This window comes from Erpetoichthys calabaricus, chromosome 14, assembly GCF_900747795.2.
Source record: "Erpetoichthys calabaricus chromosome 14, fErpCal1.3, whole genome shotgun sequence".
In the NCBI taxonomy this organism is placed as follows: domain Eukaryota; kingdom Metazoa; phylum Chordata; class Cladistia; order Polypteriformes; family Polypteridae; genus Erpetoichthys; species Erpetoichthys calabaricus.
Window position 1 is genome coordinate 69,007,915 of NC_041407.2, and position 27,886 is coordinate 69,035,800.

Consider the following 27,886-nt stretch of genomic DNA (forward strand, 5'->3'; position numbering starts at 1 on the left):
TTCCTAGAACATACAGTGAAATGTTTAATAATAGTTTGTTGTGTAAATACTGTATATGTGTCAGCCTGGGGTAACCTCAGTTACGTTGCACTCACTGATTGGTTAGAGTCCCTGTTGCCATGCAGATAACAAGTCTGTGCTCAAAGATTTATTTCTTTTTATACATTTTTTTGCATTTTTAACTACTGTATATTGTTTAAGTTGATTTGTTTTGTGCAATACTTGCTATTTTTGCAAAATGGAGCAAAAAGTCCATTGGATGACAATGTGCAATCATTTACTGACAGTATTTAATATGTCTCGAGTACTGTGTGTAGGGAAATTTCAAAGAAGATGAGAAACAGCAGCAGGGTTTTGTTTTGTTTCTCTAGTGCTGCTATGTCTTTTTTGTAGCATGGGGCGCAAGCTGTCACAGTACTCCATGTGTGTAGTGTGCTATATGACTTAAGCTTGACTTGTAAATGCACCCACTTTGATAGATCTCAATTGCTGTGTCAGTAATCCAACAAAATTTTAAAAGGGCGAACCAGCAGGGAGAGAGAGAGAGGAGTGCAAAACAGAAAAGTTTTAAAACCAGTAGATCATTAAGTTCTGAAACAACAAGGCCAAAGAGCGAGTCAGAAAGACAAAAGCAAAAATCAGAAACTCAAATGATTGATTTAGAAAACAAAAAATATTCACAATAGGTTTAACAAAGGTTTTTTTTTTTTATCCATAGCTCGGATAAAGACATGGCAAAGTAGGCAGCTATTTAAACTCACTGCTAAAATTACCAGCAGGTAACAAACCTGAGAGCCATGCCCCATAAAGACCAGAAAGGTTTCCTGGAGCAAGCTGCAGTACACTCGAGGCACACAAGACAGCTACCATAAGAAGTAAAATCATATAACACCATTATTGCAATGGCAATAAGGGGTATTGTGAATCAGATGTTACAATGCTGAGCTGGTATGCCCTGGAGAGGATAATAGTAAGAAGTCAGTCAGATTCTTAGTCAAGAAACAGACAGGGTCTCGAATACTGAGAAATCAGTCAGTTCAATGACTGCCAAAATCAATAACGCTAAGCTCAGAAATAGTAGTGGAAAGGAGCAAAGCTGGATGTCCTGGCACTAAAGTGCTCATGGAATGGCCTTTTAGCATCCACTAACACTAATGAAAAGACTTTCAAAATAAAGATCCAAAGCCTGGATGGGGAGCTCTAGGTGCCACCAACTTTTAAATGTAAACGTTTTGACATCAAATGCCACAATGTGAAGATTATGGGCACCATTACTACAAACAGCATGGCCACTCCTGAGTTGAGAAATAGTCAAAACAATGGTGATGGCTAAGGAAAACAATACTTTCACAGTTAGAATGAATAACAATAAGAAAAATAGATCAAATCTGTGCAAAAAAAAAAAAAAAATTGTGATGTATTAGAAGAATGTAGACTCAGATAACCTGTACCCTGCACTGTACCTTTTGGTCCTGGATGTGAAGAACTGGTAGATATTAAGTACAGACCTAAATTCTAAACAGTGAACAGCATTGTAAACAACATAAAGAGAGTTTATGAGTGAGAGACCACCACAAAGCTGAATGTGTATTCACAGGGAAGCTGTGAAGCAGTGAGCGGCATGGCTACAGACTGCAGTTTTCAGTTTTTTATGCAAAATTAATAGGCCAGTCAGCTATGCCAAGGGGTTCGGTTTCTGGGCTTTCTTAACTAATAGCTATGCTTTAATTATTAGCAGCATGTTAAAAACTGATTGATGAGATACCAAAGCAGTCCAAAAGATTAGGTAGCCAGTTGTACTGTAGATGTTGTGAGAGTGAATGGTGTACTGTCTTTAGGAGTTTTTAAAACATTGTATTGTAGGGACTTTAACCTCATACTCTTAAATAAATGCCAGCCAACCAGTCCAATTTCACATTACTATAATTGCTTTATAAGGCACTAAATAGGATTTCTGTTAACTACAACTTCTGATTTTTTTCATCTTTCTATAATGGTGTGCCACTAAATTCTTAGCATACACTCCAGTGACCATTCCTTTTTGCAAAATGATATACAGTAAACTACCTGCAAGCTTTCTTAATCATAGTTTATAGAACATAATGACACACAAAATCATACCGCTGTTGTGACATTTGGAGGTACAAACTAGTCAGTGAAATTTATGGAGCATGTAATTATAATAAATCTAAAACCAAGCCTGAGAAGCAGAAGATCCTCTTTACAGGACCGGGAGATTGTTTAAATGTTCAGGAAGACATCTTTTTAATTTGACGTGCATTTTAGTTTAATGGTGTGTAGCTTTATTAGCTAAGAGTTTAATTGGTTATTAAATGATAAATTTTGCTCATAATTTAGTGTCTTTGAATAATAAATGAAGATTCTAAACACTGCTTGCACAGTGCTGAAAATTATGACTCAATCAGGCCTCCATTCATGCAGATGTTAATCCAAACATCTGGTAGGTGAAAGAATTAATTCCAGATGATAAAATGATTTGTTCCTGTATAAACCATACTTATTTTGAGGTGGGAGGACTGTTAGTTTAGTTAAAATCTTTTTTTTTTATTATGCAAAGCTTTTACACTTTGATGAATGATATGATAAAGTCAAAATTGTCAAGTCTGTGAAAATGGCTAAAACATGACTATTTCATGTACTAATGAAAGCTGTCATTATTATCATAATGAATTCTTTAGGGTGCATCATAATTTTATGCTCAGAACACTGTGCACTTTATTAAACCTAACTTTGTTAAATGCAGTTCTTAAAAGATTGACAAGAACAGTTTGAAAGGAAGTTTACTGTTTCTATCTTTCCACAGATTAAGAATGAGAATGGAAGAAGTTGAAATAAATGACTAGAGATCATTCATACAAGAGAAAAGTGCAGAGTGAATTAATTCCCAATTATTCTGAAATAAGAATATTCACAGATAACTGCTAGACCATTTTGTAACGTTTCAGTTTATTCAAAGTTCCAAACAATCTTGCCAGGGGTCCAAGCAACTTAAAAAGAAGGAATAATGAATTGATAATAATTATAGAACCTCTGACAAGATTAAAAAAAGATGCATAATACAAAAAAACATGTTGTTATGAGACACAAGGTCTCTTGAGATTATTGTGAGCAAAAAGGACTGGAGAACAAGCCAAAAATTGTAGTCGAGGACAGGCAGATGGTTGTTACAGAGAAGGAAAACTAAAGCACAAAATTTGAAAGGAAAGTTAACTTTAAAAGATGAGTCAAAAAACTAGTGGTAGTGCACACTTGAATATGAGGCTAACTATTACTAAGAGTTGTAAAGAAGTATCCACCAAGAGAAAACAAGTGCATTGAAATCTGCCATGTTTAGAGCTTCACTTCCAGTGATGTCAGAAATGCAACTGAAATTGTCATGTAACACTACTCCATATGGTGCATAAACAATAAGGACAAGATGTTAAAAAAATACGAATCTTTCTCAAAATTAGTTAAAATCAAAAATACATAAATGATCCATTTATGAAAACACATAAAATGAAATATGCATATAAAATGCATAAATTACCACACATGTGTTAAGAAGTTAGAAAATTTGTGTTATTTTCAAGAGACTAAGTTTGAATTTTTGTCTTGTCCCTGTCAGCGCAGAGTGCGACTGTTTTCCCCAAGTCGTCACAGGTATTTCTCCAGGTAGTCCTATTTTCCACCCATATCACTAAGACGTGTGTTAGGTTGGTTGGCCACATGTCAAACAGGGTGTGTGTGTGCCCCCATATGCCCTGCATTGTGCCCAACATTGTCTAAGTAGGTACCTCCTACCACATGAATTGAATACTCTGGGCTCAAGAAATGGATGGGTGAATACATGGATGGATGGATGGAGATGAAAAATGTGAATGTCACTTTTCAGACACAGCAGTGAAGTTTGCATTTGAAGATTTACAACAAGAAATATTACATGCTTATTTTAGCCAAGTTTAGAAAAAATACCTTTTTTGTTATGACCAAAAGTGTTGGAGAACACTGACAGTATATTTATTAAGTCTATATTAAGAGCTTCCATTTTAAAAAATAAATCTAAGTCTACTTTTTCATAACACAACAAAACTAAATAAATGTATTCATAAAAACACTAAGAAGGACATATATAAAATAAAAACAGAGAGCTTCCCTGTTGAATAGTTTTTGTTTTTACTTTTTACCTCTTACTTATCTGTTATTGTAATTCAAGTCTTGGTCAACAGGCCCTGGACTCATGCACAGTCAGAACTCACAGGAGCTGCTGTTGATAGGGCCTCAGTCACTTGAGCGGACTGTACAAGACTCTTGATTGCCACAGGTCTTCAGTGAGTCATTAGTAAGCTTCTCACTGTGTATTTGACCCCTTTGTTTTTGGTTCTTATTTATTTTTTAGTAAATTCATGCTCATCTTTTTGAGAAATTTTATTGAATATCACCAGTATTCATCTCTCTTGAGACACAGCTGTGCATGCTTCTCATGAGTCATTCTGAGTTTTGAATTCCTACGAATTTAACACCTGCTTTTGAATCTTAATTTTCTTGAATACACTGCCTTCTGTTGTTATTAATTACCTTTATTCTTTGATTTATTATTGCATTGTAGTGTTAACAGAGGACCATAATCATGTGTAGTTATTTAATGAAACGAGCAAGAGAAAACATGATTGGCTATGACCGTTGCAGAACCTTGCACTTCAAAAGCCTATATGTAAAAGTGGACCCTTCTGATGAAGGATTAGCCTGAGAAGATGACCTCCTCTCAGAGTCCATTATTCATTCCACTAAAGCAAAATCGATGTAAAAATATTAGCAAAATGCAACCAGAAGATTAAATCTGAAGTCGTTCATGATACCTTCAGAAATGTTTCTTTCTTTCTTTCTTTCTTTCTTTCTTTCTTTCTTTCTTTCTTTCTTTCTTTCTTTCTTTCTTTCTTTCAAGCTGTATTACATCATATCCACCATAATTCTCATTTTAAATGTTAAAGGACTATGTTATTCTTTGTAGAGCACACTCACATACACCCACACTCACTCACCCTCGGCACCCTAACAGCATAACCATGGAATGTGGGAGGAAACCAGAGTGCCTGGAGAAACCCATTGGGAGAATAACCAACTTCTCACAGAAGGCACTCCAGCTGGAAAGTGAACTTGAATCCAAGTACTGCTGGGAAGCATTGATATGCCAATATGTCCCAAGGCTAATAACAAACAGAAATGGAAAATATGTACAAGTTTCAGCTTCATAATCATATTACAGTCAATCAAGGGTGTTTTTTTTCTTTTTTTTCCTACCTGGGGTGCAAGGTCAAGTAGTTTATTGCCAGTTTAACAAATCAAACAAATTAATTTTATAATATAAAAGTGTATAATATAAATGAGGGCGGCACGGTGGCGCAGTGGGTAGCGCTGCTGCCTCACAGTAGGGAGACTTGGGGACCTGGGTTCGCTTCCCAGGTCCTCCCTGCGTGGAGTTTGCATGTTCTCCCCATGTCTGCGTGGGTTTCCTCTGGGCGCTCCGGTTTCCTCCCACAGTCCAAAGACATGCAGGTCAGGTGGATTGGCGATTCTAAATTGGCCTGTGTTTGTGTGTGTCCTGCGGTGGGTTGGCACCCTGCCTGGGATTGGTTCCTGCCCTATGTTGGCTGGGATTGGCTCCAGCAGACCCCCGTGACCCTGTGTTCAGATTCAGCAGGTTGGAAAATGGATGGATGGATGGATAATATAAATGAAGATACTTACAATCAGATCTAGTACTGTTATCTTGGTCTAATACTATCATTTTAGATCATACAAATCCTTAACTATAGTAATTTTTTGTCCAATCCTATGTCAGTTGAGAATTAAAACATTCAAACTTTACCATTTTAGATTTGCTTAAAGAGTGCTGAACAGGCAATGTGTATCTGCATTATTTTTAAAATCCTTCATGATATCCTCCAGCTCTATACTGAATTTCACCATTTTATGACCCTATATAAACTAACTAAAACAAATAAAACACAGGTATTTCTTATACTTCCAGTGAAGTGAAGAATAACTCAGACATTAATCTTCATGATAAAATTGATTAAAAGAAGCCACTGTGAAATAGTTCTCATTTATTTTCAGATTATACAGTATATTTCAAGAAGTCTGGCCTGTCACTTAGCAAATGTATCCACCAGAGATGATGGATCTGATAGTGCTTTACAATTCAGGTCACCCTGGATCAGCACATGATTAGAGTAGTTTACTATACCTCCAATATGTCAGTAGGTTTTTTTTTTTTTTGCAGCAAGGATTTAGCAAAATTAATTTAGTGAAGGCAAAGTGTTTTTCCTCTGTAATCTGCAGTTTCAAGTATAGACAGACATTTGTTGAGTTTCTTAACTGGACCCTCTTTTTTGAAACTGAGTAAAGAAGCTCTCTAAGGAGACATGGCGACTTAGTTCTAATGAACAATGATTATGATTACTAGTGTAAGGGTGGGTTATATCCCTGAAATTATTATTCTTTGCTCGTAAAATTAAAATAATGCAGCTGTTTTGTGTGTGTGTACTAGGTTGACGTGAAATCTAAATTGCCCCAGCATGAGTAAGTGTGGGAGTGTCACTGGCACCTTGGCACTCAGTCCTGGGTTGTTTTTTGCACTGGGAGTCTCCAGCCCCCTCTGCCATATATTTGAATTAACAGGTTTCATTCATTTGTTTTGATCCTACCTACTTCCTATCAAAGTGTCATTGTAGATGTAGGTTCTTTTATTCAGTGAATAATTTGTGTGCTTTATTGAAGTTTTCCTGATAACAGAACAGATCCCCAGTACAATTTGTGGAAATGGCAGTAAAGGCACTTGTGGCCAAGAACCTGTGTTCTATAACTTTTTGATAAGTGTGTAGCTCTTCCTTTTTGCTGTGTACTGTGGTTTATAGGCCCCCTGTAATTGATGATATGTTAATTTCTGAATTCTCCAATTTTCCAGCTGATATTATGCTCTCCCATAATAAAGTAATTATTGTTGATGATTTTAACATACATATTTGTTGTCAATCTAAACCTTTGGTTAATGGCTTTTTATCATTATTGGACACATTTGACTTTACCCAGCATATTAATCCTCCAACTCATTCTTTCAGTCACACCCTTGATCTCGTTCTTACACATGGTATTTCAGTTAATAATATTGATATACGTGATGTTCCTTTTACTGATCATTTTTCTCCAACGATGGATTTGAATATTACTGTTGATATTGCTACTACAAGCTGTGCCCCATGCTATTCTCACATTTTAAATTCTTCTGTTATATCTGATTTTAAAACCATATTCTCCAGACTTGATATACAGGACCAGTGTGATAGTATTGACAATTCTGTCTTAGCTTTAAATTTATCATGTAAAATGATTTTAGATTCAATTGCTGCCCTCAAGATATGCTGAAAAAAGGGAAGACCAGCTCCTTGGCTTAATGACACTACAAGGAAGCTGCGCCACACCTGTAGAATTGCTAAACAGTGTTGAAAGAAAGATGGGTTGACTGCATCTAAGCAGATTTTTAGGACTTCTCTGTTCAATTTCCAGGATGCAGTCAAGAAATCTTAATATGATTACTTCCCTGATTTGGTGTCCTCTCATCCTAATAACCTTATTTAGGGTCTTGTTTAATGCAATTAATGTGGCTAATACTGTTCTTTCATGTGAGCAGTTTCTTTCATTTGTTACCAGCAAAACTGATACACTCTGCTCTGGCATTGTTCACTTTCACTGTTAAAAACTGCTATTGACACACTTAAACTTACTTTCAGTCGTCTTGATGTTATTCCACCACACCTGTTAGTTAAATTTTTTGATGTTCTGGATCAATTTTTGTTAGCTATTATCAATGTTTCTATTAGTGAAGGGGTTGTGCCCTAATGCCTTTGATGACATTTCTCTCATTAATGACTCCTTGTCCTCGTGGACCTTTCTGCAGCTTTTGGTACTATTGACCATGACATCTTGTTCTAGCAGCTTGAACATCTGGTGGGGCTTGAAGGGGCTGCTTTGAACTGGTTCAGGTCATATCTTACTGGTAGACACATTTCAGTGTCTTTCAATTCCTCTTTCTCGTCTACTGTTCCTGTTAAATGTGGTGTTCCTCAGGGATCCATTTTGGGTCCTATTTTATTTTATATATATTTTCATCCTATAGGACAGTTATGCTGATGATACACAGGTTTATATTTCTGTTTGTAACTCTGCAATTAATTGGCTGCACAATTGTCTTTTTGAACTAAGATCCTGGATGGCTGATAATTTCCTTGATCTCAATCAAAATAAAACAGAAGTGCTGATAGCTGATCCTCCAGCCAAAGCTCAAATTGGTTTTGAACTTCTTGGCTCTTTCTCTGACTTTTGCAAACCTCAGGTCTGTAATCTTGGTGTCATTTTTGACAGTAATCTCTCTTTTGAGAAACGGATTGACTCTGTAGTTCAAGAGTTACTTTTTCCAGTTTCATCTTTTAGCTAAGGTCAAATCTTTTTTTTCTCTTAGGAATCTTGAAAAAGCTTTTCTTGGCTTGATTACTGCAACTCATTGTATTCTGGGATCAGCAAATCCCAGGTTGCAGATGGTTCAGAATGCTGCTCTCCATTTTTTGGTTGGGTCAAGAATGTTTGATTCTGTTTCTCCAATATTAGTTTCATTTCACTGGCTGCCTGTTAGTTTCAGAATTGACTTTCAAATTTTGTTGCTAGTTTTTAAACATTACATGGGTGTGCTCCTGCCTATTTAACTGAATTGTGTGTTTTGCACCAGCCATCCAGAGTCAATTGTCTCATATGGTCCCTTGCACTAAGTGTAAAACTAAGGGGGACAGGGCTTTTGCAGCTGCTGCACCTCGTCTGTGGAACTCTTGACCTCATTACATTAAGGAGTCACCTTCAATTGAACTGTTTAAAATGAAATTGAAGACTTATTTCTATTCTCTAGTTCTCAGTGACCTTCACTGATACTGATGGTTACCCTACTCTTGGTTATCTTCTTTCTTTTCTTTAACTCACTACTCGCTGTATTTCATTTTATTGTACTTTATTCATTGTATTGTACTCTATTTATTTCTGTTTATTTTATTTATGTTCATTGTATGTTTTAATGTAAAGCACTTTGTCTACAGCATTACTGATATTGCCTTAAATGTGCTCTGTAAATAAATTGATATTGACATTATAAGCTTCTTGTATGCACATATGAATTTCACTGTAGACTTTAACTTTTCATTTGATACATCAATATGTGCATAATACATCAACTGGTTTGATTTTTACATCAAAACATATCCTGTGTTTTTGAAGGCTATTTCAGCTGCCACAAACATAGCAGGGCTTGTTTTCTAAGAGTGGTTTTGTAAAACGTCATTAAAAACAAATATTTTATGTGTTCTATAAATACATATACATTCGCTTTGTCATCATTATTATTTCTTAATATAACTCATTGTTGCAAAATTGTTTGATAAATAAAAATGTGCTATTTCCTATCTTTTGATGAAGTAAATAGACAATAACCAAAAATGCTGGGACGTTTAAAATATGTTCACAAGTTCCTGAATACACCTGAATAATATTCCATGAGTATATTTTCTAACTTATTTGTAGTGGTGCTTATTCAGTAATAATTGCCTTATATACTTCATACATTCTAGCACAATGCTCTTATATCCTTCAAGGACCTAGTTTTCAAACATCAACATATTTGTGACGTTTGTTTGTTACCTCACGAATCTAGAAAGACAAGTATATAAGAAAATAATCTAATATAAACTTTAGAACGCTTATTTTATTGATTGTTAGTTATTATCTTTAGAAGATTTATATTGTTTTTCTTCAGAATTGTTGCAGTGGATGACTCAAAGGCTCTAAGTCCTAAAACATCAACCCTTGCCGAGCTGGTCTGATTCTTCATCCCCCTCACCATAAATTTCACACCCTGAGTCAGTCGTAAAGACAGGGTCTTGGTTAGGTAAACATCAAAGAACCTCTGTTCTCACCAATGAAGTAAAACATGCTTCCTGAAACATTATTTGATATAACATTTGCTTTTGTCTAGCTTACAAATAAAGGCATGCAAAATATTTATCAACTTATATGCTAGAAATCGGTCCACCTCAATCATATCTAAAGCAGCACTTATATCAAGCAAAACTAGATGGCACAGTCCCCTGCATTGGCTAATATGCAACTGATCATTTGTCACCCTCCATCAAGCAGATTCTGTACTGTGAAAGGCTCTGAAACCAGACTGAAACATATCAAAGATCTGGAGCTTGTTCAAAAAAAGACAAGGGCTAAGAAAGATTCAGTTTTTCTAGGACTTTAGCCAGAAAAAGTAACTTAGAGATAGGATGGAATGTTTTTTAAATTGTAGGGTCAAGATTGGGTTTTTTAAGGAGAGACTCAACAGCTGCAATTTTAAAGACAGATTGCACATCATCTGACACTAAAAAACAATTTATTATTAATTAAATAACTAACTGGGCCAGCTACTTACAGGCATCCACCCACCTTCATTGAATTACCAGCTTCTTAAATGACTCTTTGTGACACGGGCAGTGCCACCTAACACACCTACGTTGCATGTTCTTTGATATGATTCTAAAGATTATTTTTGTTCTTGCTAGTGTCTCTTTTGCACTAACAATGAGCAATACCCCGCGTACTTGATCTCCATTCCTTTTCTGCAGAGAACATGTCATGACCTCAGATTTATAGGTTCTAATTCTTAGTTCAACCACACCACGTCACACTTAGCTGAGAATTCTAGTCCACACCAGAGATTATAGTCTGATGAGGCCAAGAGGACAATATCATCTGCAAACATTGGTGGCACTTTGCTATCCTCTCCAATAAAAGCATGAAGAGGAGAGGAGACAATGTGTCTCCTTAGTGGAGTCCAGAAGAAATAACCTTATAAAATTTAGTCTATGCTAATTCTAGCCTTTTGAGTTGAATCTGAAACATGGATTGGAGTGCATAATGCACTGTAATGAATTGCTGGCTTTTCTAAGATTCAAGCTCTAAGGGCTCTTTAGCGCACTGATTACTGCTGATCTTTTTTTTTCATTTTTAATTGGTTATTTTTAAGATGGTGCAGTCCCAATGTTCAATAGTAGTGCATTAGTACCTGAAAAGGTAAAGTAGTTATTGAGCTTCCTCCTTAATTTCAATTTGTATATTTTTCTGTTAATTCCTTTATGGTAATTGAAAACAATTTAATACACTGTATGTGATTCAGCCTTTGGGTGCTAGATTGAAAATCCTTTGCTGCAAAGTAAAAATAGTATTAACTTACTGAAAAAAATATTAAAAAGCATTAAACAGTCTATTTGTATAATTTTGTTCTTGTCTGTCAAAACCTCCTGCTGAAACTATTGTAACTATCATACTCACTGTATTATTATTGTTATTATAGAGTAGCAACCATGAAATAAACGAGTCAGGCTAATCAGTCAAACAGGCAGAAAAATATTTAATAGAATGACCTGAGTATTGTAAGAAACAATTGTTCATTTTCAGATTTACTTAAACATCAAAGTTCTTTCCAGTGTCCTCTTGTTACCGCTAGTCTCTTTAATAATCATAGGCAATTCCTGCTGCTAAGAACTCGGTGAACAAGAGGACTGCACAGACCTCTTGTATTTAATTCTCTTCTGCATTGCTGATTTGCTAAAAAATAATAATCAAAGCCCACAATGCATCAAATAAGCACAATGTGAATGCAATCAAGTGTCAAGTTGTACTTGAAGGACACGTGGGACGAAGGCCTATAACTCCTCAAAATATTTGACCCTAAATGAATGTAAAGGATTTTCTCTGAAAAAATGAAAATAAAAAGTACACAGGTTTTATAGAGACCTAGTGTCTGATATGTATACACAAAAAAAAATGTAGAAGAAATTTAAAAACAATTATATTTTAATAAAACAGGTAGTTTGCTATCCATTACCTTCATTCAGTCACTTAAAGTATGTTATTTTCAAATATACAATCATGTCTTTTCTTTCTGGGTTTATCTAAGTACCGTGTTATAGTTTTGCATTATGATGGTGTGGGTGATGGACTGATCAGCAAAGATGTTCTAAAGAAGCACGTATGATTAACATTCTGGGATTTCCTATTAAACACTCATGAACAAGTAAGAAGAGAATGGGATTTCACTTCACCTTAGTGATATTTTTAATTTTAATAAGAAATTTGATATTCTTTCCACAGTTTTTCTTTTGGTTTGTAAAATGGATTGCTTGGCAGGCAACTTTCTCGGGTTTTGATTGCTTGTGGAAAAAGATGATCTCTCTTACAAATAGTTACAAGAGCAAAACTCAAACTGTTGCTTTAATCTTCTAGATTTTACCACAAAATTTGATCTTTACTAGTACACTGTAGTGCATTTTATGACACCATAAATACATTACAAATCTATATTCTACACCCTTTAAGCCCATTCAGTACAGTGTATGTTTTACTACCAATAGTATGTCATGTCCAAAACATCTAAACAAATATTTTGAAATGTATCCTGTAAAGGCCAACCCTGACACAGACAGGCATAGAACAGTTATAACAGCACACATGATTTATTTTTCGTTTCCTCCCCGTCCCAAAGCACAATACATTTCTTTTCTTTCTCCTTATCTTTCTTTTTCTTCTCTTTCTCCTTTACTCTCCCCCAGCAAGCACCATCCTCCTCCTCCCGACTCTGGCTCCCACAGTAGTGGCTGCTGGCTCTTTTTATAACGTACCCGGAAGTGCTCCAGGTGCTTGATGACCTATTTCCAGCAGCACTTCCTGGTGTAGCGGAAGAGCTGCTCTGTAGGGCTCACCAGCAGCTACAGCACCCCCATGACAACGGCCATGGATCTGAACAGGGCTGCACCAAACTCCAACTGCCATTAAGCCCTGTGGGAGTCCTAGGCACTGCTGCAACCCAGGGGGCTGCCATCTAGCACTCTGGGGGAGGTAACGCTGTAGTTAGGCTGGTTCCCCCAGTCCTCCCAGAGTGGAGGTATTCCGGCCAGGGCTGTCCGCCACAATCCTCATATATTCTGTATTAATTATCAATGCTGTATAATCTTACATCTAGAATACTTTAGAAGCTTTCAATATAATTTGAGTCTGTGCAGTAGTAACAGGTTTTGAGTTTCTTTGCTGGTGCCACTGCAAGTGGCAGCCTTTCCAGCAGCTCCGTGTACGACTTTATCTTTCTACCTTTTTATCTATTTTATCTATTCAATGATCACTCCTACCACTTTTTTTTATGTGGACTCGTTCCCTGGACACTTTTTACTACTTTTAACTACACGCAGAGACTCGTCTATTCAGGTAGTCAACTTCAAGCGCTAAGAACAAAGGCCCGTGCTGGTGTGGTTCCCTATTTACCTGTTGAGGTAAGAAGGCGGTATTGTGGCAGCAGAGCCGGAGCTCAGCTAAAGGAACTACGGACTGGGATATCCTGCAGGGATCATATAGTGAGAACATTGAGGAGGTTGTTGACTGCACTACTGACTACATCAACTTCTGTATGGACATTGTAGTTCCAGTAAAAACAAGCGCTGCTATGCTAACAACAAGCCATGGATTACAAGTGACATCAAGGGCCTTTTGAACCAGATAAAAAGGGCTTTTAAAGGCGGTGATCAGCATGAGCTCAAGTGCGTGCAGAAGGAACTCTGAGTCCAGCTCAGGGCAGTGAAGGAGCTTCCAATGCTTCCAAGAAGAAGAATACAAGAATTAATTAAAGTACACATACAGTAGCTGGTTTTGAGTAATATGGAATGTCACCTTCACTGTAAGTAGAGCCAAACAGCATACCAAGGTCATTATCATCAACTGATCCATTTTGGAGTGATAACACACTTTTGGTTTCATGTAACCCCAAGACCCCTGTACAACCTGATGGAACTTCTGTGCCTTAAAGTCTAAATTTTAAGTTGTATCAAAAGTAATGTGCATGCAAAATGACATGAACTTTGACTCAAACTTTATAACCACTCATCCCAAAGAAATTCTGTAAAACCTTGTAGCCTGAATTTTAAGGTGGTTCAGTATTATTACACATGCAAAATTTCACTAAGACCGATGTAGCAATTTTGGAATAATGTGTAGTTCTTGGGTTGTGTTCTCCACTACAGCCCCCCTCGCTGATAAAATGCTTGAAACTCTATATAGCTCTATAAACCTTCATACAAAAAATTGTGAAAGTTGTTTCAGCAGTTATTGTGTGTTTGGTGAAGAAACAGACAAACAGACAAGATAAGATCTGAGAGTGGAAATGAAATTCTTAGTGTGCAAAATGGATAAATAGCATCAAACAAGGCAGTATAGTTCAAAAGATAGAAATATATATTTTAATTTATTTTTTTTCTTACTTGTTTACATTTCATGCCAGGAAAATGAAGTTTTCTCCATTATCTGCCTTAAGATAGTTTTGATGAAGTAAGTTGAAACAGAACAGATTGCAGACCCTTAATATAGTGAATAATTTAGCATTTTGTCTGCGCAGAAAATAAAATGTGATATAATTTGACAGTTGTTTTGATCTGGTAGCATTCATTATGTAGTAGATTAGTTGTCTGAATTCTAAAATGGTGAATCTTTACATGGTTCATAATATTTATATTTTTCACTCATGATATGCTGTAATTGGATAGACGCTGCTTTCACTTAAAATTTAAATTGCTTTATTTAGAGACTCACTGAGTTGCCTTCTTTTAAATATGTAAGTTAATATATTGTATTTCTGTGCTTCATCATCAGTTTCTGCAAACCTTTAAGGACAGATCAAATGGTATTGTTCTGTTCTTTATATGTTGCTCACCTTTTGCTTTCATACTACTTTAAAGGTTGTGAGACTTGGCCGGACACCATCAGACAGACACCGCATCTTTATACAAAACATGTTTATTTTTCTTCCTTTACACAACACTGTCCCGCACAATACACTGTGCTCCTAACCCCAATCACCTTTCTCCTGGGCCTTTCTTTCACTGTCCAAGGGCTGCCTTTTCCTCTCTCCACTGGAGCTTCGTCCTGCTCCCACTCCCAACTCCAGCTCCCCGATTGGAGGGAGGCAGCCCCTTTTATTCTTACCCGGATGAGCTCCAGGTGCTCTGCCTGATGACACTTCCTGGTGTGGCGGAAGTGACGGGAGAGCACCCGGAAGCACTCCGGGTGTCCCTGGAAGGATCGACATCCATATTCCTGGTTGTGGCGGAAGTACACCTTCCCCGGGCTCTCTGAGACTCGGGGTGCCCCCTGGCGGTGGGCATGGGCCCCAACAGGCTTGAGCCACCTTGCTCCCCTTCCGTGGCCCTCTCCTGATCCGGGGTGGTTGCTCCCTCATGGCCCGGAGGACGAGCACGCCACCTCCCGGTCCTTCCAGGCGTCCCGGCTGGGTCTGTCCCCCAGCCTCCTGTGACAAGGTATAATAATTTCCATAAGGTTTGCTGATTATCTGGTTTTATTAGGCTTACTGTTTGTTTAACAAGAGTCAAAGAAAGTTTCCTTCTATTTCTTTTCTCTGTGAACGTACTCATTCCACAAAACAAGGGATGGCATGGCTGTGACTCAGTTGCCTTACATGTTTCTGGAACAAGAATTTACACCACCATGTAAAACTTGTTTGGCTTACATAAAAATATACTCTAGGAGGATACAATTGTGATAATTATAAGATAAGCAAAAAGGCCATTTTGGAAAATGTCTGTGTGACAAGCCTGTGGTGTTAAAATTAATTAGAATCTTTTTTTGTCTTAAGTAATTATCACATTTTTATTCATCTGATTATGCCTTTCTTGGCCTGGATTTGACTGGTATTCATATTATTCAAACACTTTTTAAATGGTGTACTCCAGAATTATACAAGGATTCTTTAAAATATTTCTGAATATTTATTTTTGTATCCAAGCCATTTTTTGGGGGGCTTGCTCCCTAAGACTCTGCAGCATTAAAATCTAGAAATTTGGTACCCTGCTTTCTGTTGATGTGTGAGTGGTTGCAAACTGTTCAAAAACAGTTGGATGTACACTGAGCACTGATCATTCTGATATTTCTCATCTTACCATATTCTTATTTTTTTTTTTTTAAATATGGTTTTATTCAATTGTTTACAACGTAATGTAACATGCTAAGAACCTGGTTAAAATTATTCCAAGTCAAGATAGAGCCAGAGCAGCATCAGGTAGAAGACAGAAAGAAACCAAAACCTGCTGCAGGCCTCAGTCACAGACAGACCCTCACTCGTAACCTGACCAATTAACCTAACCAGCGCATCTTTGTCATTATGGGAGGACAACTTATGTAGAAACACAGACGAAGGTGCAAATGCCACACAAACACTGGGAGTAGGACTTTAAGCCTGCTGCCCTTATTTATTTATTTTTACTCATTTACTTACCTTGTTACTTTTTTATTTATTTTGTAATCTTTTTGAACCCACTATGTTTCATTTCAGAGTCAGAGGAACCTATCATTGCAGAAACAGGCAGTAGTGCAAATCAGCAGTGGACAGGAAACCAGACCACCATAAGGCACTTTCACACATCATCACCTCAAAACTATTTCTTTACTATAGCGTTTGTGCTACATAGTATGTATAAGGGAGACTTCAATAGTCTGATTTTCCTTTATATTTAAAACATGTCAAAATCCTCAAATAAGAAAGCATTTTATATTCTACCTAATTAATGGATTTGCTTTTTAACTTTATTGGGGAGCTATTGTTGTAACTCAGTAGATATTAAACTATCCTGTCAGGTACATTTTATGAAACAACTGTAAAATACTTCAGCAGGTCATATTCAACCAATTATCAAAATTCTCCTGATTCTTCCTGTGTGCTTCAAAACACAGTGATGTGTGTTACCCGCACAGACCCTTAGCTGGAAAATTACTATATTTTTATAAAATGCCTGCTGTTACTGTGTGCATTACACAAAGTGCTGAAACCTTTCTCTGTCGTGATGAAATCATTGTGAGTTCAGATAAAATATGTATTTTTAAGAGGGTAATTTACACCTTTTTTTGCTATTGTAAAAGCAAGTCTCTATCAACTGAAATGTCACAGTTTTTTTTGTTTCTTTTTTTGTAAGTCTAGCAACTAAGCTTATAAATGTTTATTATCATAGTAAAGAAAATGCAAGGCACTGTTTGATTTATAGCTTGACAATTATTGACTCAGTATAATAATAATTTCTCCTGTGAAATTGTGCCGTTTGCAATAAGTGCTCATGTGCCAGCCTATTCTGAACTAGTAGAAATCACAATGAAAAGAGACAGAAATGTGCAAATCATATTTATTATCTTCTGCTTACCTTTCAGACACTGTGGATACAGTAAAGCAAGTCAAGATGGTGAGGAAGAATTATATTTCCAATGTAAGTCTACAAAGCCTTTAAATTACTGGCAGTCTGATAATTGCTTGTAAAACCTCTTGAAGTAACCTGCCATAGCCTCTTTTCTTCATTTAGAAATATTTTGATGGTGATATGTTCATATGGGAATAGCGCAGTGGCTCGGTGCTTTGAAATTTCGGTTTGGCCCGTGTCTATGTGGAGTTTGCATGTTCTTCTCTGGAGGTTTATGGCTTCTACTCCTGTCCCAAATATGTGAATATTATGTTGGTTGGTGACCTTTAACTGGCCCTGTGTGAGTGTGTGAGGGTATGTGCCCAAGTGTGACGGAATGGAGACGCTTACTATAGCAAAATCACAGCACTATAATGGAATAGCGGAGTTCTTTTAAGCAATAAATGGAGAGACAGATAAGAACTATAATAACAGAATTATTGATCATAATCTTACTTGTAGTAAATATACATGCAGGTGAATCTGTTTGAAATGCCAGTGTATACAGTACTGATTCATATTCAGAGTTTCCCATATGTGATATCTTTTTGTCTACCCTTTTTGTATTATTTATTCATATATAAAACACGTTATATTTCTGTAACTTTAAAATATAATAATTTAATTATAATAAAATTATATCGGGACTCCTTACCAATTTGTTTCAGTTAATTTTATTCTTCTATAACATTAATCACTGATTAGAGGCTCAAAGTGCACACATTTACAAATATAAAATAGGGACAAAAATGTTCACATTCATAAAATATTGATACAAATAAATGCAGAGTTCTTTTTAGATAACCATTAATAAAACAGCTATAAAAACTGGATAAAATATAATTAAAAAAAAAATGTTATCAGTTTGGTCAAGGTAGCATTGGCACCCAAAGTCGCTGCAGGAAGCTTAAAAGAAAAACATCACAGGAAAGAGTTAATAACAATTTAATTTTACAAAAATAATTAACAGACATTTTTAAAGTATGGAGAATGAATACATTCTCCAACCAAGATTCAGAAGGTAAGAATGATGTGTTATCCCTTACACTATTAGACAATTCCACATTTGGGTGCTCTGTCATTAAAGGGCACATCTCCTGCAGAGAAATTTTTAAAAATTCTAGACTTTAGATGACTTGGTTCACAGGTTCAGTACCTAAAATACTGGAAGGCTTATGGGCCTGAGGATCAATCTTGAGTCACTCACATTGTCCATCTTTTCACCAGAGGTTCCACTCAAAGCCAAATGATCACATTTAGAAACTCCTAAATCACGTGACTTAGGAGGGAAGCTTTGTTAGGGAACTTCTGTTTTTATTTTTGTTATTAATTTATTGCTGTTGTGATGTAGCCATCATAGTACCATTTTGTTTGTTTGTATTCAACACTATTTTGTGTGTGTCTTTTCATGGGTGCCACCATGTTGTTTATGAATACAGTGTCTCTTGCTTGTCATGTGATCAGGAGGACATAAAACAAATGACTTCAAAATGTTGCCCCTTTACAAGATAGTGGCATCCTAGTAATTATATTGTGAGATTTTTAAGACCCCAACAACCCCCCCAACTGTGCTGTGTGCCAGCTTTCTGTTAACACTGGCAGGTACTAGTTTGTTGCTGCAACTACAAGTTCGCAGGCTCCCCAATCACTGTGTCTGTGTCACCCGCCGGTTGATGCAGGGAACATTTAAAACCAGGCGCTGACCTGGCCGTGTGCTCACTTTGTGTCTCAGCTTGTGTGAATGAAAGACGATGTCACTGTCCCTGTTTGAATACTGCATGTGTCTGAGTGACAGCTTCTGTCTGAATAAATGCTTTGAGAATGTTCATGTCTTTACAACAATAAAGGTGATATTTTTTAGAACTTGGACTCACCTTCTTCTCTCTTGTACAAGTCTGAGACCTACAAATCACAAGTGGTACCAGGAGTGGGTTCTTGCAGAGATGGATCCCCAACTGGCAATAAACGATCCTCTTCCACCAGATGAGGCCCCTGTAGGTGCTCCTGCCCTTATTCATCCCAGAGATGTGCTTGTGAAGATGGCTTCTTCTGAAAACCCGGAGTGTTTCCTATTCTGTTTTGGACACATGGCCACATTGATGCACTGGGACAGGGGAGGCTGGGCACCTATGTTGGCCCCTTATTTGACCAGGTAGGCTCTACAGGTCACGCAAAACCTTCATCCCGAAAGACTTAATGACTATGATTTCCTGAAGCAACAAATCCTTCTTCATATGGCTATGGTCTGCTAGGCCAGGGAGCACAAGTTTTGGCAGTGTCAAATCAATCCAGATAGCCTTATCCAGGGACAGGTGCAGGATTTAGTAGACCTTATCCAAAGCTGGTTCTGTGGAGACACCTTTGAGCACATTGTGGAAAAGCTCGCTTTTGACACTAGCAATGACCTCAGTGATGTGAAGATTCAGAACGATGCCAATACTCTTTTGGATTTGATCTGCAGATTGGAAGGAGCCCAAGCCATAGGGGCTACCCTAGTCTAAGTCTAATTTCTGTAGAGCCTGAACATCCCCACACCGCTGGGGAGGACCCTCACAGAAGATGCCATTTGGGGAATTCCAGAGCCAGGACTGATCACAGATGCTTTCACTGTGACCAGTCTGTACATCTGGTTAGGTAGTGTTGTCTCCCACCTGTTCAGTCCTTGGAGAGCAGCTTGGCCAAGGTCTGCTGCTCTCAGGCCAAATTCTTGGAAAAGGGTAACTTTAAGGTCTTGGTTGGCTTAGCCGGGTGTGAGGTCCTGACCCTGTTGGACTCTGGTAGTGATCTCTGTGTGATCCAACATGATGTGCTCCAGCAGATACCTTACACAAGCACAGAGTGTGTACACATCCGCTGTGTTCATGGGGATGTTAAGCACTTGTACCACTTACTTTTATTCTAATCAATTAAATTACTACATTTTTGTTTTTGTTAAAGCCAAATGTTCCAAACTTGAACTTCCTGGTGGCAACGAAATGAAAGGAATTTCCTGGAAATGCTGTGCTTCTATTGATATAGATGAAACATGCGTTGAGCTATACTCGAGGAAAAATTTTGACATGGACATTTGTTCTGCCATGAGAAGGCTTTTGGAGCCACCTTTCCTTAAAACATGAATCCCTTTTTATTAAATGCACAGATTCTTTTCCTGTGGACTATTGTTATGTGACACCTCTGTCACTATACTTTCTCTACTCATGCACTTACCAACCATACACAGTTCACAGATACAGTGCAGTTGCACCCAAGACTCTAGTCTACCGGCTTCACCCAGGTATGACTGGCACGGCAGCTTATTTAATACACCCGTGACTGACCTAGCTGAGAAAAGGACTCATTTTCTTACCTATTGGTGAAACAAATTGAACGAAACATACACACAGGAAAGCAGGCTTAATAAATTTTAATGTGTAAATATTATACCAAATTCCATAAAAAAAAGCAACTGGAAGATGTGTCTTTTCATTCCACTACAACGTGGATTATCCAATAGTTCTAAAAGCAGATGAAGATCAACAACACATTCAATTTGTGTATGTCAATTCCATGTGGCTCATAATCTTAGTAGTTACAGAAAGTCTCTGGTCAGGCCATCATTTCTTTCTGTAGCTAGATCATGGTCTGGTCTGATTTCTAGTTAGCTCTCTCTCTGTCGTGGTAGCCAGGTAATTGTCTGACTTTCATATTGTCCTTTTATTATTAAGGTTCTTGGAGTTTCCCTGTCTCATCCTAGTCTTTTTTAAGGGTGAGGAGTTAATGTTGAGATGATACTGGTCCACTCCAGGCTCACTCTTCACATTTGGGAGCCTCTCAAACCCAACACCATCGATAGCTATGACAGAATGAGCTGGCTGATGGGGACAAATCACACATAGAGCAAGGGGATGGTGTACAAAAAAGTGTTCTGAGCTTTTATTAAAAAGAATAAAAGCAAAACCAAAAACAGTCTCTACAGTGCAGTGTTCAAAAAAATCCACAAATAATCCATAAAAACGAGTGAATAATGGGGGATATAAACTCAATAAATAAATCCTTTAAAAGCAAAGGTTAAAAATGTAGTCACTGGTTCCTTCAGATCCCAACCCACCTCCTTCTTCGTCTCCCCAGGTCACCCATAACTCCCGCAGCCGGTGGAGACTCAGCAGCCACAAACTTCATCCCCCAACCCCGTCTTGGCTGTCTCCTCACAGCCCAACCAGACTGTCCGAGGTCGGCACTCATCCATCATCCTTCACGCACTCACAGTTGTACCTTGGATCCCTGAGGAGGTCATCCACCATGCTTGCCCTACTCTACGTCATTGTTCAGTGGAGCAAACCAGCCCCTAAAGCACCGCAACCTACACTTCTTCGTGGGGACCTTGTTCATGCTGCCTTTCCCCTCTAAGTGGCCGGATCATCCTACCCGAGACTGCACTTCAGACGCCTTTTAACTTTTGTTCCTTTTTTTCTTTTCCCCTTTCATTTCATGCTTGCATTTCTCCTTATATTTGTGGGGACGTGGCACAGGTGTGTAATAAACAGCTCCTGGCATCAATTACGGACACGGACGATTCCTCACCTAGGCACTTAAGTGCAGAAATGCCCACGCCGCAACGAGCCCAGGAACAACTCCAGCTGCACTACTATGCCCCCTCCTTAAGTTATTTATTTTAAAAGGCAATGAGCTGCAGACCTCACTTTACCACAAATGTCTCCTAAAGTCTTCCAAAAGCTCATATAGTATATCCCTGTCTCCATAAAGGAAGCTTGTGTAAATAAAACCAAGCTTCTGACATCGCATAAAGGATATATGTGATAGTGCTTGAAAACGTCATCAGAAGCTTCAGCTTGCATTCAGAGATGTCGCTTCAAAACCACGTCAGAATTGGCAGCTTTGTGAAAAGACATAAATACACCCCCATCACAGAGTAAATGTCGTTGAATTAGCACTTACTAGAATCTCCTAAAGGCTCCAGGTGGAAGGTTAAGTAAACTCCAAAGTAAACTCAGCAGAGAAAACCCTGAAAACAATGCAGAGAGTACGTGCTTAAACTGCTTCTTTTTTTAAATATCCAGTTCAATGTTGACGTATCTTTAAAATACAATAAACAATTATAAACATGCTCGCTATTATAAATACACAACAGCAAAAAGGATGTGTACTCATCAAGTTCTTTTCTCTTTTGCATATTTTAATTTCTGAGCATTTTTAATCCCCATTATAACCCATTTAGACTGACACTAAAGTCAGGTTATCATTCTAAAGTTAGTTTTCCCAACACATCACACTTGTTATATTCAATAAGGTAAATATGTAATTTAAGAACAGATTCACCTTGACTTTTAAATTGTCTTCGGCGTACATCAGTGGATGTTGAGAAGCAGTTTATCTAGCCTTCTGATCTTAATGTGGGTGTAGATACTTACACAGAGGAAATGGAGGATCTTGACAACTTCATCAAAACCAAGCAAGCTATACATTGCAGCTATGTACATAATTTTGAAGAGGTTTTCATTGGGTAAAGCACAGTATAGAGTGAGATGACTTTTATTTTACATGAAAGTATCAAAGCTGATTCTTGAGCATGTCTCTTCACCTATTAGTGATTACCATCAGAAATTTTCCAAACTATGTCCTAACAGTATGTTGAATGTTTTAATCTGACAGCTTGCCTGTGGTCATGTTTTGCTCATATAGGAATGACTGCCGAAGAACAGAGGCAACATCATATTGGCGAGCTGAAGGTTTCTTTGCTTGCTAAAGCTTTGAAATAAATCACCCACTCACATTGCAGGAATTGACTACTTTGTCAGTGACAGGACTTGAGGCATTTTGTTGAATTTGTTTTGCTAAAGAATTTAAATTTTATTTTATTCATTACAGGAGATTCCTTGTTGAATTTTTATTCTGTGTTTTTGCACTCTCAATTATTTCTACTGTAAACACATTCTATACTTTTTCAGATCACCATGAACCAATTAGGTTTATTTTAGATTTTTAATTAAAATAAAATCAACTTATCTCTCCTCTCTATATGACTACTCTTACTTCAATAGACTTGGTGTTCAGATACTTTTTGAATCAAAGATTAAGAGATGAAGTGAAGTCAAACAACTAGTCCAATTCTGATACCAGAAAATCAATAAGCTGTGACATCTAACCCCAAATACTAAAATGAAACTCTTAGTCAGGAAAACACACGCAGAGAACTGTTAACCTGAAAAACAAATAAAGAAAAAATCTACTCTGACAAGACTTTTCATGTTGTATGTGCAATCAAAGACACCCAGGAGACGTACAACGCTGACTTTTATACATTCGACCCAGTAATGTCACACACCACACACTTCCAGTTCACCCTGCCTAACAATAGCACTGTATCTGTCAACAAAAATTCCTCAAAATTGTAAAACCCAAGGGAAAAGAAAATGGCAAGAGAATGCTAAAAAGTTTTAGCATTATGAAAACTAATCTAAAAGAAAAAATTCTTGTCAGAAATAGATACTTTGAGCTTCATATCCCTCTTATACACATTAAACTTTGAATAAAAATACAAGGAAAACTCAGAAAAAATTAAATAAAAGTTGTTTATAATAGAAACTAAGTAAGTCCAGTGTATCAGAATTGTACAAATAATGTGTTTTTTCATTTTATTGTTTATTGTTTTATTTATTTTATTGATGGTGATGTCATCATCTGTACCTTTCTGCACAACGCATTTTTTTAAGCACTATCATTTTGTGCTTTTATTTGTTTTCTTGCCCCCGTTTTATGCTTCTGGTTTTTATAGGTAGCACTTTTGTGTGTTGGGTTGTTGTGATACAACGTTGTTGTGCCATGTGACCTGTGGCATTATATCAGCCATGTCATATAAGATGGCAGCACAGTTAAGGCCATGTGTCTAAACTCTGTTGAATAATAAGGGAATGACTAGTGTGAAACTTTTTTTTTTAACAGTAATCTTCTGGTTACAAATCTAGTTTTTGTTTCTCTCATCATTTGTCAGAAATTCCATTTGCCATGATGTATAGTTTCCCCCAAGGCAACATAGATGTGAAGATTTCAAAAGCTGCTACTCAAGCAGGCCTTGATCTTCACTGTCTTAACCCAGCTATGCTCCTAAGGTTAACTGCTGGCTGCACCTGGAGCAGGCCAAAAATAGGGAGCTGGCAAAACAACTATAAATATCAGTAGGAAATATAACAAAAGCCCCACAAGAGTGGAGATGGCAGTAAACTTTTGGTTTGTAGTAAACGGAAAAACAAAAAATCAGTATTAACAACAGATAGCAAAAATACAAAGTACAGCTCAAAAGAGGCAAAAAAGAATTGTTAAAAAGGTAATTCACAGCAAATAAGTCACAAAACAATATCCAAAAATCAGAATCCTTAAAACAAACTGTGATATAATTAAAAATCCAGAGAATCCAACACAGAAAACGCAATACTAACTGAAACTCTAACAAACAAATGATTCCCAACTCCTGAGCCTTCTCAGCCAATTTAAATGGCCAGAAGGGATGACCCAAATGTGGTCCTGGAACACCACCCATAAAGAACAAGAAATGTAACTACATTTAATATGACAGTACACAATTAGTGTTATGTTTCATATGGGGCAGAGTGATTTTAAAGTAAAGGGACCAGAAGAAGAAAACAAGGTCAAACAAAAGCCATAGTTTTAACCAAAAATCAATCCGCACAATCATCAAATTTAGAACGCTGAGTAGAAATCAAAGACCCTAATGCCAAAAAGAACTTCAAAATGCACTCAGATTTGCTGATACTGAGCCAATTCACCTGCACATTGGAAGAAAACCAGAGAGAAAACCCCAGAGAGACTCAGGTAGAAGGTATAAACCCCACTCAGAGAGTAACTAAGCCTGGAATTAATGCCAGCTTCCTGGTTAGCACCATTAACCATGTGCTGCTGTTCCATTTAAAACTGTAGTGACTTCTCTGGCCAATAATTAAGCTGAGTACAATGTTTTTGAGTATCAGCACTTTAATTTTTACTTATTAAAAAATATGCGAAGTAATAATTCACATTTTCCTTTTACTGACAGAATGATTGGGAATTATTGTGACAGAGTTAAAACTGATCAGATTATATGTTTGAGCCATAAAAAGAGTTAAGATTACTCAATTATAACAGGAAATTTTCAAGAGAACCTTAATATTCTATCCAGCAAATATATGGAATATACCTGATTGATATTTACTAAGACAACTAATACTCCAATAAATATATTCAAGGCTACAGCAAGAAGCTTGTACCATCAAGAGAACTGCAATGTAAAATGTATAAGTATATTTAATTAGTGTGAAATATCAATCTAGCACCTGGTCCTCTACTTGATTTCTGCCTGGGTTACCTTCTGTATGTGTGAATTTTATCTTTTATCTATTGTAACCATCGCCAGCACTTTTTTTACTTGGTTAATGGGGCACTAAAAAAGAATAATCCACTCCCAGCAAAAAAGCAATATTTAAAACTGAATATGCGTTTGTTTGTGTGTGTATTTTTGTCTGGTAGGCATATCCACACCATTGAGCCTATCTCCACCAGAACTTGCAGGGGTTCCCTATTATTACAGTTTAAAACCATAGGCTATGTTTTGTTCCAACATTAAGTTGGTGTCCCCATCTCAAGCAGTACTGGGTATCCCACTTATATTTAACCAGTATTCGAATCCACACTGTTGAAACTTATCTTAGACAAATTTTGCCCATTTGCGCAGAGTAAATCCATAAGCTATATTTCATTTTGAAAGACCAGAGAGATTAATTGACTCTGTCACTAAATGGATCTCCTCTTAACACCAGTAATTGCCACAATAACGAATGAACAAGACTGATTTGAATAACAGGACAGTCAGATGAATTAGGTATCAGAAAAACTTTAATACTGAATGCACTTTATCCTTAATTTTCACTGGCGTCCTCACATTCATCTTTTGTAAATGAGTTGAAAGAATTCTGATGGACTGATTTGTCAGTCAATCTTATGATAATCTCTGCCCTCACTCATGAACAAGTCCCTACAGTACTTGGGGCAGCTCTTCATCCAATCACAGGTATGCAACAAGCCACTTTTTCTTCACGAGCAGGACATTCTTGGCTGCATTACACTAATCTGTGAACCATTCCAGTGATCATCTGCAAGCAGCAGGAATGCAAGTATTAGATTAGCAAACTGGATACTAGGCTGCCATATACCTACTGTATATCTTGTCAAATATTGGTACAAACAACAGTTTATCAGTTGTTCCATGATGGGATTACCATGGCCATTGCTCCTCTTAGATCTTCATTTTGGAAGATGAAGGGTTAGAGTCAGAGCAGTGCAAGTCAGATGACAGGCAACAATAGGAGAGATTCTGGTTTATTCCCAAGTTTAGGTTACTTGTTGATCCTAAATTGGCCCACTTTGCACAAGTATGCCTTAAGATGACAGCCTTTTTTTCAAGTTCTTTGTATTGGCATTATCTTCCCAAGACTGTACCAAAAAAAAGCAACATTAGATGTAATGGTACACTGCTTAATTTTAAAATATGTATTATAATTAATATTGGAACAATCTACAGTGTCTTTAAGACATGGTAGTGAACAGTATGGTAGGTATTTATAACATTTATTAGCATCCAATATTTAAAAAGACACTTTGTACAACAGGACTGTGATTGTTTTTTTCTTTCTTTTCTAAAGAGGTTCAATTCAAAAAAGCATTTCTATTAAATAGCTAACTTATTAGAAATGATTTCATACAGTTTTGCCAATTTAATTCCTTTTCATAATTGTTCTGCTTCTTCTCTGTTCCAGTATTTATTTTGTGTTGGATTTTAATCAATAAACCCTTAAAAATTGAGTAAAAGCTACAATATGAAGGAGAATATCATAACTTGGCATGAGCTGTAAGAAATTTAATCATGAATTTAATGACATTGGTTTGACTGAGGCCAATATATAAAATATGAACAAAAAAAAGGCATTTTTTAATAGGAATGCTATCATTATATTTATATAATTACCTTTTGTTGAATATACGCATAAACCCTCGGTTTGTAGTAAAAAGGCAAATGAAAAATGAAAAAACAGTAAAAATATAAAGTAAATCTCAAAACCACAAAAGAGGCACAAAGGAGATGCTTAAAAGAACAAAAACAGAATCCTAAAGACAAAGTAAAATATAATCAAAAATCCAGAGAAAAGCCAAGAAAAATCCAACAACTCTACTTACAGAAAACTCCAACAGACAAATAATTCCCAACTACTCAGCTGGAGGGAGGACTCAGTGATAAAATCAGGGAGGCCCTGCCTCCTGGGGCTCCACCCAAAAAGAACATAGCTAGATTTAAAGTGACCGTAGAAAATCATATATGAAATCAAGAAAAATAACATTGACATGAAAAATAATAATGCAAAATTTTACAAAAGTTACAATACAACATAAAATACACAGAACTTCGCATAACACCCTCAACCTTTAGTGTTACTGGTGAAATCTGACTTCTTTTCTGTGGCATCCCTAAAGAAATCTCT

At 36.9% G+C, this 27,886-nt stretch overlaps 1 protein-coding gene across 1 annotated transcript in view; it reads left to right on the forward strand.

Annotated features, from left to right (window-relative positions):
* LOC114664355 (ephrin type-A receptor 7-like) overlaps nt 1-27,886 on the forward strand; it is a 584,483-nt gene that overhangs the window by 501,298 nt on the left and 55,299 nt on the right. Inside the window, exon 8 of the mRNA XM_051919080.1 lies at nt 17,338-17,393. Within this exon, the coding sequence (XP_051775040.1) occupies nt 17,338-17,393 (56 nt within the window). The remainder of the gene's footprint in view (nt 1-17,337; nt 17,394-27,886) is intronic.